At 34.6% G+C, this 15,332-nt stretch overlaps 1 protein-coding gene across 1 annotated transcript; it reads left to right on the top strand.

The window, feature by feature from the left end:
• The first annotated feature begins 452 nt into the window (after positions 1-452).
• Positions 453-11,076, top strand: LOC140435546 (uncharacterized). The gene is made up of 3 exons (XM_072524294.1): positions 453-594; positions 5,041-5,221; positions 10,562-11,076. The coding sequence occupies exons 1-3, from the start codon at positions 532-534 to the stop codon at positions 10,681-10,683; spliced, it is 366 nt and encodes a 121-aa protein (XP_072380395.1). The 5' UTR covers positions 453-531; the 3' UTR covers positions 10,684-11,076.
• The last annotated feature ends 4,256 nt before the right edge of the window (positions 11,077-15,332 follow it).

Genomic DNA, 15,332 nt, shown 5'->3' with positions numbered 1-15,332 from the left:
TGGAACTAGAAACTAAAAAACTTGTATTATGCGACGTCGAGGCGCTGGGCCGTAAACGACAAAAACTGTATGGGCAATCAAGAGGAGACACTGTTATATTTCGGATACACCAAGAAGAAGACCTGTAGAAACTTCTACAGGGTACAAAAATTCTATACTGGGTGTTGGAAACAACAATAGACAGCAAACACAATAAACTTTAGCTCAAGTCATAGGTAAACTGACCTGCTTTAACATAGTGTATTATTATAATATAATATATAATATGATAAAACCTTCCTTAGTCAACAGATATGCCTAATTTTTTGTCTGTGGAAAATAAAGAATAAAAGTTCCAACCTCGCACTTTATATCGCTATATATTTTTTGTAGGTATTGATTCTTATGTACATATAACAAATAATTTTAGTGCGCTACTGAAAAATTAAGGTTATGTAATACGTTATAGATGCTTGCAGCAGATTTAAATACATTGATACTTTTTGCTTCATTCAGAACTTCAGTTTCGATAATACTATACGGTGTGTTACAATGAATCAAAACCAACTTTTGATTACTTTAGTAGTAGTGGCAAGCTTTGCTTTGGAAGGATATGTAAGTACATAGTCATTGAATAATCATTAAAATATCGGTTAAGTGGCAAGTGAAAATAGGTATAGTATATTTTATATACATAAAAATAAAAATACTTATACACAGATGATGAGTCAAATATGCTTCATCAAATTAAAGGGTTTGGCCCCATATCTGTCAGATATGCACTTACACAGATCACTTTTGGTTATTAGGATAAAATGATATGCCAAAGTGCATGTTCTACTTTTGTCTAGTTCATTTCGTATTGCATTTCTTAATTTTTTTAAGTGCTAAAAGGACATAAGTTCTGCGTCTTCTTCTTCTTCTTCAGCCTTCATTCATCCATTGTTGGACATAGGCCTCCTCCAATTGTTTCCACGCTTCCCTATCTTTTGCAATTCTCATACATTGCTTTCCAGCTACAGCTGTTATATCGTCTATCCATCTCTTTTTGGGTCTTCCCACGCTTCTTTTTGTTTCTCGAGGTCTCCAGAATGTCACTTTATGAGACCATCTGTTGGTGTCTTGTCTTGCTACATGTGCTACCCATTGCCATCTCAATGTCGCTATTTTTTCCATGATGTCGGTTACTTTAGTTCTTCGACGTATTTCGGTGTTAGGAATTTTGTCTCTGAGGCTTATATTTAACATGGCCCTCTCCATGGCCCGTTGAGTTACTCTTAATTGTTCTGCCATTTTTCTTGTTATTGCCATAGTTTCCAATCCATAAGTTGCAACTGGTAGTAAACAAGTGTCATAGGTTTTTCGTTTTAAGTGTATTGGGATTTTTCTGTCTTTTAAAATGAAGCTCAACTTCCCAAAAGCAGCCCATGATAATTGTGTCCTTCTTTTAATTTCTAGGGTTTGATTTTCCTTTTCGTTTTTAATTGCATGTCCTAGATATATATATTGTTCTACCTTTTCTACATTGATGTTATCTATCGTGATGTTTTCTAGGCTGTTGCTTAATATCTTTGTTTTGTCGAGATTCATTTTTAATCCTATTTGATTCGATTTGTGATTTAAATCTTGTAGCATTGATTTTAGTTCATGGATATCTGTGCTTATTAGTACTATGTCGTCTGCGAAACGCAAATGGTTAAGATATACTCCATCTATTTTTAATCCCTTTTCGACCCAATTTAGTTTTTTGAAGACATTTTCTAATGCCAAAGTAAATAACTTGGGTGAGATGGTGTCACCTTGTCTCACGCCTTTGCCAAGGTCTATTTTCATAGTTTCCAGATCATCATCTATTTTTACGTGAAAAGTAGCATCATCGTATATATTCTTAAGGAGGGCAGCATATCTTGAATCTACTCTGGCGTTGTCCAATGCTGTTAAGAAAGCCCATTTCTCGATACTGTCGAATGCTTTGTGATAATCGACAAATGCCAGATGTAGTGGTATGTTGTACTCTATTGTTTTGTACTCTAAGTTCTGCGTATACAAGATAATTCTTGTTTTAGCATTAAATTTATTTACGTATCGCATTAAAGTTGAAACATTGAGTAACGAACAATGTCCTCTATCATCCAAAAGAATAAGGAATATAAATTAATAATACAATAAAAAAATTGTGAATTTGATAAAAGAAGTTAGTTTGGAATCATCATCATCATCAACCTGTATGCGTCCACTACTAGACCCAGGTCTCCCTCAGCTCTTTCCATCTGTCTCTGTCTTGTGCGGCTTGCATCCAGTTATTGCTAACATGCTTCAGGTCGTCAGTCCATCTAGTCCTAGGTGGGCGTCCTCTGCTCCGTATTGCTTCTTGCCTTGGTCTCCACTCTAAAATACGTTTTGTCCATCGGTTGTCTGATAATCTGGCGACGTGTCCTGTCCAATTCCATTTACTCGACGCGATTTTTTCGATAGCGTCTGTTGTTTTTATTCTACAACGTATTTCTTTGTTTGGGATTCGGTCTCTCAGGGAAACACTCAACATCTGGCACTCCATAACTATCTGAGTCACGCGAATCTTAGTAACTACCTTTTTTGTAAGTGTTAATATTTCCGCTCCATAAGTGAGTATAGGTAACACACCTTGGCCAAAGATTTTCCTTTTGGGGCATATGGGTAGATTCGATTTAAATACATAGTTTAATTAACCAAACGCTGGCCAGGCTAATCATATGCGACGTGGGAGCTTACATGTCTAGTTTTCTCTGCCCAACCGAATTTCATATCCTAGGTACTTTTACGATGTAGTCTGCACAATATCCCTGTCATCAACAGCAATATTTTGATTTAGCACAAGATTAGCCATTATAGATAATTCTTCCAACATTATTATTGCATCATCAGATGTGCCTTCTTACAAGTATGTTCTAAAAGCGTCGTGAATAGCTTTGAAGAGACTGTGTCTCCTTGCGGTACTCCTCGCTGTATACAGAATTTATTGGTTTCTTGCTCAGATAGTCTTACGGTAGCTGTAGCATAGTTTTTTAAATCTGTTATGTCTCCTTGCTTGTGTAATAAAGTAATGACTGCATTATTCCATTGAGAAGGAGTTTTTCCTTGGTAGATGCTTTCGGTGAAAAGCTTGGCCAAAGCCTGGATAATTTTATTTCCACCTAGTTTGATCGCTTCGATCACTACTCAATCATCGCCAGGGGATTTGTTATTTTTTAGTTCTAAAAGTGCCGTTTTGATTTCGTATGGAGTTATTTCTGGCATTAATTCTGATCCCTGGTTTGTCATTTTGGGCAGAGGCTGATCTTCCCTTTCGGCGGTGTTCTCATACATTTCGCGATAAAAGGATTCGACAACCTGAAGGATTTTGGTTCTATCAGTAGTAATGTTTCCATCTTTGTTTTCTATTTTGTACATATTTTTGTTGCCTATGTTGTTTGTATTTCTCCTCAAAACTTTTAAACTTTTGTTTTCTTGAACTATCTTAGTTAATTCTCTTGTATTGTTTTCTCTTACGTCTTTTCGGATTGATTGGTGGATTTCTTTATTTAATTTCTTCATTGTTGTGTAGTTGGAGCCGTATTTTTCCGTCAGCTGTTTTCTTTTACCGATTAGCTCTTTGGTATTTTGGTTAAGTTTTTCTTTATGGGTCAGAACGGTCGGGCAGCACTTCCTTACCGTATCTTTTAGAGCCTTCATTATGCCATCATTTGCTTGATCTACATTTTCTATTTCGTCTTGCAAGTCTTGTATATGTCTGGTTAGTGTATCTTCATACGGGTCGTTGTTTTCTGGGGGAATCCACATCTTTGTTCTTTCCAATTTGACATTTAATAGTGTCTTAGCTCGGATTAATCTGTGGTCGCTTCCTATTAAAGATTTGTTAAGTACTTCGATGTCTTTGATTATTTTTTTCTGTTTGTTATGATATAATCTATTTCATTTTTGACACTGCCATCTGGGCTGATCCATGTCCATTTATGCTGAGGCGTTTTATCGAAAAAAGAGTTCATCATGAACCATTTTCCTAGTGGAAGAAGTTCAGCGATCTATGCTCTCATCTTGTTGAAACTCCATTTTCGTATTAAAGTCGCCCATAATTATTGTGTAATATCTATGCTGGTGTGGCATGTAACGCTGTTTCTAGGTCCTCATAAAATTTTTCAATTTCTTCATCCGAGTGGGTAGTCGTTGGAGCATATGTCTGAATTACCTTAAGGTTATATCTTGTATTTAGTTTGAAGATGAGATATACAATCCTGGGGCTTATGCTGATAATTTTAACTATATTTTGTGTATGCTTTCTATGTATAATGAATCCTACTCTACCATTTGAAGTGCCTTCTTCACCTCTAAAATGTAATATGTGTCCTGATTTAAGAGTAATTTGGGCTTCTCCTCTTCGTCTTATTTCACTGAGACCGATGATGTCCCATTTTATGTTTTAACGCCACGCTTGGCTAGTACGTGTTGGCGAATTGGTTTGGAAGTGGGGAGAGGAAAGGGTGGAGATGGGAATGCTTTGGGTTTGGACTTGGTTCTCCCGAGCATACCCAGCATAGAGACATGGAATGTGTTACCTACGTCAAGAAGTCAAGAAATAATAGTAATGCGCCTCGGACTTGGACATACTAGGTTAACGCATGATGACTTAATTAAAATGTTCGAACCTCTGCGATGTGAAACTTGTAATACGACACTAACAATAAAGACATTAATAAGTACCGCAATATTTAATAAACCAAATTATAATGCAGTAATTGTACCTAATGTAATCAATTAATTTTTCGCTAATGGACATTTGGTCGATGCGATTTTCTAAATAAAAAAAAAAGAATAGTCTGATACCAAAATAGTTGCAAATAATAAAATTTTTGCAAAAGTAAAAAAAAAGTTTTCCGAAATAACTAAGATTGTCTGTGTGAGTCGATTCAAAAGAACTAGGTGTAATAATAAAATATATAATAGCAGAATTTTTTTTATACAATTTGTTAGAGTGTAAAATCGTTTGTTTCTAACTTCCTATTTTATTTTGTTTAATGTTATTAGTGTGCTGCTGCACCCGAGGGCCCCAAAAATGTGACTATCAAAGACTACTGCATAAAGGAAACTGGCATCAGTCCCGACAAAGTAAAGAAAATTGAGGAAGACTCAGAGGAAGAAGTTGATGAGCAAGGATATTGCTATGTGCATTGCATTTTCGTTTCCATGGATCTTATTGACAGTAAAGGTAGGACTTACCTTTTTATCAACTTTTTAGTTTTAAAAATTGCGATTTTGTGATCTGATATGTATATTTGGGATTATATCATAATTTTTACAATAATAACCTACTTAACATTGATATGATGACAGAGATCGAGTTAATTTAAATTAATTAGTGGTACATGAGTAATATTTCATACAGGAACTCATACACCAAGATCCACAATCACACTGTAGCTTGCCTGATTGACGTTTTTTGGATGTCCATTAATATATTCGTTAAATATCACCGTGATCATTCTGTGTAATTTCTCTGAGCCATTCTTTATTAATTTCGTAGTTACTCCCTCTGGTCCACTTGCTTTTCCATTCTTCATCCCTGCTATAGCTTTTTGAACTATGTTGATATCTATGGTAATATGCTCTCCCAGAATTTCGATTCTTGATGAATTCATATCTTCTTTAAATTCGTCTCTGTTCTCATTTAATAGATATTTGTAATAATGTGTCCAATCCTCGGGATTTATGGGATTTAGAATCACTTTCTCGTTAGTCGGCTTCTTAACAGAGTTTATAAACTTCCACGCCTCAGTGCATTGTCGTCCTCCAATATAAGATTCTATCTCTCTGCACCTTCTATCCCATATCTCATTTTTGGAGGTCATAATTATCTTTCTAGTTTTCTTCTTCATTTCATTGTATCGGTCTTTGTCTGCCTCATCTTTTGTATTCAACCACTTATGGTATAATCTTTTCTTTTCGGTTACCGCATTTTCGACGTCTTCATTCCACCAAAGCTTGTTACTAATTATATTTTGTTTGATTCCTAAGATTCATAAGAAATTTATGAATGAAAAAAAATAATACACACATAATCAGTAATTTAATTAAAACAAAATAAAATTTTCACAACTTATTTTGCCTTGTTATATTTGGATTACTTATATCAATATTTTGCAAGGCTTAAATACCTTACCGTTTTGAAGAAATGACATAGGGAGATGTATAAAAGCTACTTACTAACCTTTTAACTTTTTAACATATTATCTTCGTATGGTACTTTCTTCTGGATCATCCACAATGATAATTGTTTTCTCCAACTTGTTTTGGGAATTTTGTCGATTTTTGTGGTATAATATAGCGCATTATCAAGGATGATAACTAAATTTTACATATTTTTCTTACAGAGCACCACCAGCATACAAATATAAAATAAAAATAATATACTCGACTACATACCTTGTTCTCTTAATCTGTTTATGTTTAATAAATGTGTATGTCTTCATATTATTATGCCCTCTTCTTCAAGCAAAATAATTTTTCGTCTCACTTTTTTATGATCAAAGCCAAAATCATGTAAAGTTGGACATGTGATATCCCAGATTTAGCCATACCGCTCACACTCCCTCTAAAGGGAAAATTCACTCATCCCAGATAGCTACGGTATCAAAAGGATTAAGCTCTGGTGGGACCTTTCCGTGTTATCGAGCCCTAGGTGACATGGTACGTTGGAGTATCTCTCAAAAATTTTCGTACACATCTGGACGTCGCGAGGAGTACAGCTTTCTGCATGGCCTTATAGTGATGTTCATTTAGACCCAGCTGTTTTATGTTCTGTGGGAGGTTTTTGGGAATAACACCAGTAGTAGATAGAATAATAGGTACTGTCTGGGTACTTTCCATTCTCCATTGTCTCCTGATTTGTATTTGTAGATCTCTGTACTTGGCGATCTTTTCGTTGTATTTAACACGTAAATTATTGGTGAATCCAAATTAAACTTCACTTAGGTGTTCTTCTGATTTGGTGTATATGCGCGAGTGAATGATAGTAAGTACTTAAAGTACATGGCTCATCAAACTAATTAATCTATGTTCTTGATATTTTCTAGTGTTTGGTTTTTTAGGAAGTGGAATGAATATTGATAGTAGCCAGTCTTTTGGTAAGTAACCAGTCTCGTAGATGTTGTTGAATAGTTTCGTAGGAGTTGTGATTTGGTGTGCCTCTAATAGCTTTAAAATTTCATGGTGATTTCCCATCTTTAATCCGCTTAATGACCATAGTTACTTCTTCGTTTGTTATTTCTGGGCCGTAAGAATTGTTTATTTCAGTCGGACTTCATGCGACTTACTTCGAAAGTCTACAAAACATAAATACATGTACTGATTTATATCCATGAATCTCTGAGCTAGCACATCAGATCCGAACAAAGCGTCTCTTGTGGCCCTATCATTTATAAAGCCAAATTGTATGTCATTCATTTCATATTTAATAGCTTTAAAGCTATTGTTCAGTGCTCTAAGCAAGTTGTTGCACTTAACTTTTTGAACATTGCTACAAAGGTCGATTGTAGCCTTTGTCTGGTGATTGTGGTAGTCTGATATATTAGATTAAAAAGTTCAACCATTACATCATAGATTTGCTTGACACATCTGATCCAGTAGCTTTGCTATCGTTTATCTTTATGATCCCATAGATGACTTCTCGTAATATTGATGATCAGGTATCCTCTGTGGTTTTTAAAGGCAGTTCTTCTCTTTCATCATTAAATATTTGTTGGATGTAATTGGTCCAGTAACACAATCTCTCCTTCACATTAGTAATAATATTCCCTTTATCATTTTTAGGGATATTTGTTCTTGTACTATTTTTAAAACCTGTAATTTCTTGTTTTTTTTTGTATAAATTATAGTTATCATACATTTTATCCAGATCTTCTTTTGCCTGGAATCTGTCTTAGAGAATCTGCCTGGAACCTCTCCTTTGCCTCTCGAATTTTCTTTTCGTGGTTTTCCCGAATTTATTTTTATTGATTTAGGTCTTTTGCTTTATATTTTCTTTATTATTGCATAAGTTAAAGCATTTCTACTGTCATTTTAGTTTTCTTGTTTCACCAAGTGGTTTGAGGGTCTCTTTTTCAACTGGCACAAGGGCATGTTAAATGTTTCTTACAGTTTCTTAAACAGTTAGAGTTTCTGTATTATCCTTTGACTTTTCTTAAGTTTACGAATATACACAGAGTGTATCATACACTACACACTACAAATAAACCTTATAAATTATATCTGACTAGCTACATAACCAATGATGCAAGCCATGAAATGGCCTGTTGGACTTTATTTTGTCTTGTATATTTTGTTGACAGTTTTTAAACATATTGTATTGACTGGTATCTGGAAATATCTGTAGCATTAAATACCACAAAAATTCTGAAACCATATACTATATCTAGATTTAAGTCCCAAAAGACATGTCTTCTTATAGTGCCGTGCACCTATAGTGTGTTGGCGAATTATCTTAAGGCCAGACGTCTGTCTTTTGCGGCATGCAAAAGATCGCCAGTGTTATTTATGCCTGTCCAGTTCTTTATATTCCGTAGCCACTACATTTCTTTGCGACCTACTCCTCTCTTGTCTTCAATCTTTCCCTGGATGATTAGTTGAGAGATTACGTATTTTTTTCCTCTCAGAATTTTTCTCTCTTTCAGTATTTGACTTTCTTAAGTCTTCCTCGTTTCTCACCCTATCTGTCCATGGTATGCGGAACATTCTTCGCAACGTCCACATTTCAAAATGCAACTTATTAATGAAAGGTACTCTTAACGTCTATGTTTCCATGCCGTATAAAAATATGGACCATACATTTAACCATCCTGTAGCGGAGATTGAAAGAAATATTACGGTTACATAGTAGCGGTTTAAATTTGATAAAAGCTTGTCTTGCTTGTTTGGTACGGCATTTTGTTTCTTGTTGAGGATCCCCCATTGGTCATTCATCATCATTCCCCAGTATTTAAATGTTTTCACTTGATCGATTGGAGCATTATCTACTTGCAGTTGTATTCTTAAAAGTGCGTTTTTTCTTATTGCCATGCATTTAGTTTTTCCAGCATTCATCTTCAAGCCATATATTTTTCCTGCGCTGTTTATTTTATTTATCATCAACTGCATATCATATTCGTTGTCTGTTATTATCGCGGTGTCGTCGGCGTAACGAATGTTATTTATCGGGAACCCGTTTACCTTTATTCCACACTCAGAGCCTTCCAGTGCCTCTGCAAGAATGTTCTCCACATAAAGATTGAAGAGCAAAGGAGACAATATACACCCCTGTCACACCCCTCTTAAAATTTCAAATTCTTCTCTGTTAGTTGATTTGTTCAGTCTCACTCATGCTTTTTGATTCCAATAGAGATTCTGGATAACTCTTTTATGACTATATCCTTTTGATCCATGCAGTTTTGTACAAGCGTATTCAAGCATAAAGCTGCTTCATGTGTATCCCGTCCGCTCTTGAAACCAAATTGTGTCTCACCGCTTAGATCTTCCAGCTTTCTGAACATTCTTGTGTGAAGGATGCGAAGAAACACCTTAAGCAAATGGCTCATTAAACTTATCAGTCTGTGGTCCTTGCATTTTTTCGCTATTTGTGATTTAAGGATCATTATAAAGGTTGAATGAAGCCAATCCGTTGGGATGTGGCCGGTGTTATTTATGGCATTGAAAATTGTTACCAGCATGTCGATGTTATCATCTTCCAACATTTTTTATGGCTTCCGTAGTCATTTCATCCGGTTCAGGGGCCTTGCCTAGTTTTGCTACTTTTATAGCGTACTCTACCTCGGTCTCAGCGCGAATAATGGGAGGGCCGGATAAATTTTCCATGGTTAAGTTAGTAATTGGCAGATTCGGTCTATTATCCGCAAAGAGGGACGAAGCATAGTTTGCCCAGATTTTAGTTAGTTCTTCCTGGGTATGAACGTAGTTTCCTTGATTATTCTTCAGGCGAGTCTCATGTTGTTTCTTGTATATACTCGAAATTTCTTTGACTTTTTTATGTAGTTTTATAATTTTTTTAATCTCCTTGTATGTTTCTCAAGTTCTCGTTGATGTTCTTAGTGTATGTAGATCTAAGCTCTTCATCTCTCATTAATTCTCTAGTGTTTATGTTCGCTTACATTCGCGATTAGGGGCTTGTGGTCAGACGAAATTTCCGCACCAGGGTAAGTGGCCACTCTTTTTATATAATTGCGGAACTTTTTGTTTATCAAGATGTAATCAATTTGATTTCGTATCATATGACCTGGACGATCTCCTGGTGCTCGCCATGTATACAATCTTCTTGGTGGGAGTTGATACCACGTATTGGATATGACGAAATCGTGGTCATTACAAAATTCAATTAGTAACTCTCCTCGCTCATTTTTGTTACCCAGACCGAAATCACCGACCGCATTAAATACTTTATTAAGTAATTAAAATAAATAATTAAAAAGACATATACGTACCAATAAGTTACTATCTTTTAATTGCTGCACGGAATAATTTTTTTTTCACCACAATTTAATATTTTGTTTTGCATTGTCAGGAAAATTGGATGTTAAGAAAACCATGGAAGCATTCGATGATATGGATGAAGAATGCTTGAAGAAGGTACCGAAGATTATGGAATGTACGGATATGGCTGCCCTTGATGACTGTGAGAAATAAAACATCGCTAGATATTAGACTAAAACCACATATTAGAATTTGACTTTGGAGTTTTGATTTTTATTTGACTGTTAGAGTATAAAATACCAATTTTCTCAGGACGTAAAGTTAGAAAAAATATTTTTTATAGACTAGGTACACTTTTTAAATTAACTGTTGAATCATGTTGCTATTATTAAACAGATGACATAAGTAGAATAAATATTTTATATATTTTAAGTCAATTAACTGGATAAAATTAATACAACAGTAGACGTTTTCTTGGAATTCTTATACTATTTTTATGTTTTGTACACTATAAATAGTTATAGTCTGTATTGGTTGGTCTTTTGTACTTTATTTAGTATTTTAAGAAATGTAAAAAATAGGTGTTTAATAAATAGTTTATGCTAATTTTTTTTATTTATTATTGAGAGTTCCATTTTCAAGCACATGCCTCTACTTTATATCATGGGGTCATTCAAACTTAAAAGTCTACGACTTCTGAGTAACAGCTTAAAACAGTCACTTTAGGCCCTGTACACATAAGGGCGGTAGACGCCGCGTTGAGCGTACGTTAGAAAAAAGCGGTACCGTACACATGACAGAGCTTAGCTTTATTACGCTTTACCAGCAAAGTCAATTCGCGACTGAAACTGAATGTAGAGGGCAGGTCAATTGCAGTGTCATGGCCGATATAAATGGTATAAACAAACATAACAGTCTAATGTTTACCATTTCTTTTGCATGTTTAGTTTGGGTTAAGAAGAGTTATTTTTATCATTTAAAAATGGAAATTAGCCTAATGATATTTTTGAGTATTGTCTTGAAGCGAAGAGACCATTGGTTGAAGGAGAAACAGTTTTCAAGTGATGAATTCTTAAATTTTAACTTTAATGTTTGGAATGGGCTTGTTTATTGATGAATCCTATTTTGTGTATACCTGGGAACCCAGAGTATAATGTTTTGTGTAATACTTGTCTTACTACCTAATATATGCATTATTTTATATTATGCCTTGTTTTTAATATGTTAATTTTTATTTTATACTATTTTTTGACATGTAAGTACTTTATTGTATATTAACATAAATAAATAACTTAATGAGTTTATTGTAAGATAGTTCATTTGATTACATGAAATCAACCTTAACTTGAGATCACCTGTCAGAAAAGATCATAACACATGATTTGTCTTTAAAAGATTCCATAATAAATCATGAGGAAAAAACCTCCTGATACTATCCTAACATGGTAAGTATTTGTATTTCTGTTATTTCTTTATTGATATCTGAAAATAAATTATGTATTCTCAATATGTTATTGACTTAATTATAGTGGTATTTTTTTGTTATTGATTTCCTCTTTTTCCTCAAGTTTTCCAGTTTAGGAAAGAGAAATAGGGAAATATATTTTGTCGATCTTGAATTGCATTGAGGAACAGAACAATATCGATTTGATTTAAAATACTCGTAGTCATAACGCTAAAATTTACTAAAAAAATTTAATATTGTTCTGAAGCTATTTTCTTGTGACATTTTAAATTAATTACTATTTAAATGGGAATAAGCCACAATTAAAGGTTAAAATAAGTTTATTGACGTTTCAATTTCCACTTCGGAAATCGTTCTCAAATCAAATCAACAGCTGTCTGGTTTGTTTTTACCACTTTTAGTAGTTTAAATTTATTCCGCCAGAGGTCAGATACTTTTTTTTTCAATCGCGAATAGCCAGTACAGTCATGAAGTTAGCATAATATTTGGTTGTTACACCGTAAATTCAGAGCAAGGCAAAAACGACAAGGAAGATTGTGGATGCGCCCTGTAATTAAAGACATATTGACTATGGATTTTTTGTGACGCTGTACCCCAACTTGAAAAAACATCCTTTAAAGTTTTTTAACTATTTCCAAATGAGTATAACATCTTTTAATTTTCTTCTTCTTCTTCTTTCTCTTTATAAGCAATTCTGCTTGTTCATTGGCGGATTAATATCTTTATGGAAGGTTGTCACTCCATCTTATGCGCGGTTGACCAATACTTCTTCTGCTGATTGGTGTCTTATGCTATTTTGACGACACGGGTCTCCTCCATTCTGGTTATGTGGTTATTCCATTCTTTTTTTCTATTTTGTGTCCATTCATTTATACACTGTACGTTACATTTTCTTCTAATGTCTTCACTTCTTTTTCGATCTCTCAGCGTATTTCCTATAAGTCTTCTCAGTACTCTCATCTCTGCCGCTTCCAGTAGCCTTTGCGTTGTGGCTGTGTCGGGTCTTGTTTCTGAGGCATATGTCATTATTGTTCTTTCACTGACTTTGTAAATTCTTCATCTCAGTGTTAATGTGTCTGTTTCGCTATATAGTGTTATTAAGGCATCCTGCCAGTCTATTTGCTTTTTGTACTTGATCTCTCACTTCTTTGTCCAGGTCTTCATAGCTAGACAGTGTAATTCCCAGGTATTTTATTTCCATTACTTGTTTAATACTGATGCCATCAATTTCTATTTTACATCTAGTTGGTTCTTTGCTGACTACTATTGTTTAAGTTTTCTGAGATGAAATTGTCGTATTAAATTCTTTTGCTTTTATCTGTGTATCAGTCTTTGTATATTATCTTCATCTTGGGCTATCAATATTGCATCGTCTGCGTTACAAAATATTTTGATTTCTTTGTTTCCCATTCTGTATCCTCTTCCTAATGAGAGGACATAAATACGCATTACTTCAAAATTATAATGCAAGGAAAAATAGAAGGATAACGGAATCCAAGCCGTAGAAGAATGTCATGGTTGCGTAATTTGAGAGAGTGGTTTGGCTGTACTACTAATGAACTCTTTAGGTCAGCTGTAAACAAGGTCAGGATAGCATTGATGATTTCCAATCTCCGATAGGAGTGGCACAAGAAGAAGAAGATCCTCTTCCTTTTTTAACGATTTTGATGATTTCATCCATGATTAAATTGAAGAGCATGGGGCTCAATTAATCCCCTTGTCTTATTCCGCTGCCTATTTCTATGTAAATTGTCCATCTATTATGACTTGCATTTTGTTTTTTTGATAGATGTTTTCGATAGTTTGTATAATACAGTATAGCCCAAAATAAACAGTACTGAACTTGAAATTATTTTATTGTTTTAAAAAATACATATTTTTGACATTTTATAACATGTTCTAAATGAACTCCTCCTCTCTTAAGACAGACTTCATACCGATATTCCAGATTTCTCGTAATGTTATGGAATAAAGGTTATCTCACGCCCGCGAAGAAGGCTCTAACGGCATCCTTTAACTCATTGATGGTTTGTGGTGCTCGTTTAAAAACGGCAGTTTTAGCCATGTCCCAAATGTATGCGTCTGGAGATGTTAAGTCTGGAGAATTTGCAGGATAAGGGAAGTCAGTAAATCGTGAAATAAATTTGTTTGGAAAATGTCCCTGAAGAAATTGATGAACTGCGACAGCAGTATGGCAAGTTGCCCCATCCTGCTGGAAAAATTGGTCTCGAAATGCCAAATTACGTGCACGACAAAATTGACGTAGATCAGAGATAAAGCGTGTTAAAATTTGTATGTACCTCTGTTGATTAAATGTGATTTGCCTACCATTTGCTTCGATAAAGTATGGACCAATAATTCCGTGTCCCGAAACTGCACCCAGACACTTACTTTTGCGCTATGTAAAGGAACTTTTTGAACTTCATCTGGTCTGGCAAAGCCCAGAAATCGATTTGTGCGACGATTAACATGGCCTGACAAATGAAAATGTGCTTCGTCTGAAAACCATATATTTTTCAAAAATTCAGGATTTTCATACTGTAATGCAAGAATTCTGGCACAATATTTCAGTCTACTGTGATAATCCCTGGGATGTAATTGTTGATGTACCTGAATCACATACAAAAATGCACCCAGCTTCTTCAAGATTTTTTGCAAGTACGTTCGTTTTAAGCCAAGATGCAACGCTGTTCTTGTCTGGCTGCCTTTCGGATTTTCCAAGATTCGCTCAAAAACACGTTCATGGTTATCGTTGTTGTTAACTGTCCTGGGACGCCCTGAGTTTCTTTTTCGTTGGCAAAATACATTACTTGTATTTTTAAACTTTTCAACAACCTTCAAAATTACAGCACTACTTGAAGAACGTTTATTAACCGTTGCGTGAATTGATCACACACGAATTGCAGTCTTGCACTATTAGTTCGGCCGATTTCGTATAAGCAAAAATAATGCTCCACGAGAAACACTTTCTTCTCTGCACTTAACACCATTTTTAACAAGTAGGCCTTAATAATTAATTGTTTAAGGATTACTTGAGAGGTCTGTATTAGTTAATTTGATATGACATCGCGCACAAAGAGACATATGTTTCAATTTCAGTACTGTTTATTTTGGACAATACTGTATTTAGGAGAACTTTTCTATTATACAGAAGATGGATTACATCTTTGAGTTTTACTCGGTCAAACGCTTTCTTTAGGTCAATCAGACATAGAAATGTTAGTCTATTATACTCTAGTGATTTCTCAGTAATTTGTTTTATAACGAATATTGCATCTGTACACGATCTTCCACTATGAAAACCCTGTTGTTCATCTACTAAACTTATCCTCTGATTTATTAGCAATTGTAAAATTTTAGTTGTAAGTTTTAGCATAGTCTTTAACAAGTTTATACC

The sequence above is a fragment of the Diabrotica undecimpunctata genome, chromosome 3, assembly GCF_040954645.1.
Source record: "Diabrotica undecimpunctata isolate CICGRU chromosome 3, icDiaUnde3, whole genome shotgun sequence".
NCBI lineage: Eukaryota > Metazoa > Arthropoda > Insecta > Coleoptera > Chrysomelidae > Diabrotica > Diabrotica undecimpunctata.
The sequence above is the reverse complement of the archived record's forward strand: the minus strand, read 5'-3'. Positions and strand labels throughout refer to the sequence as shown.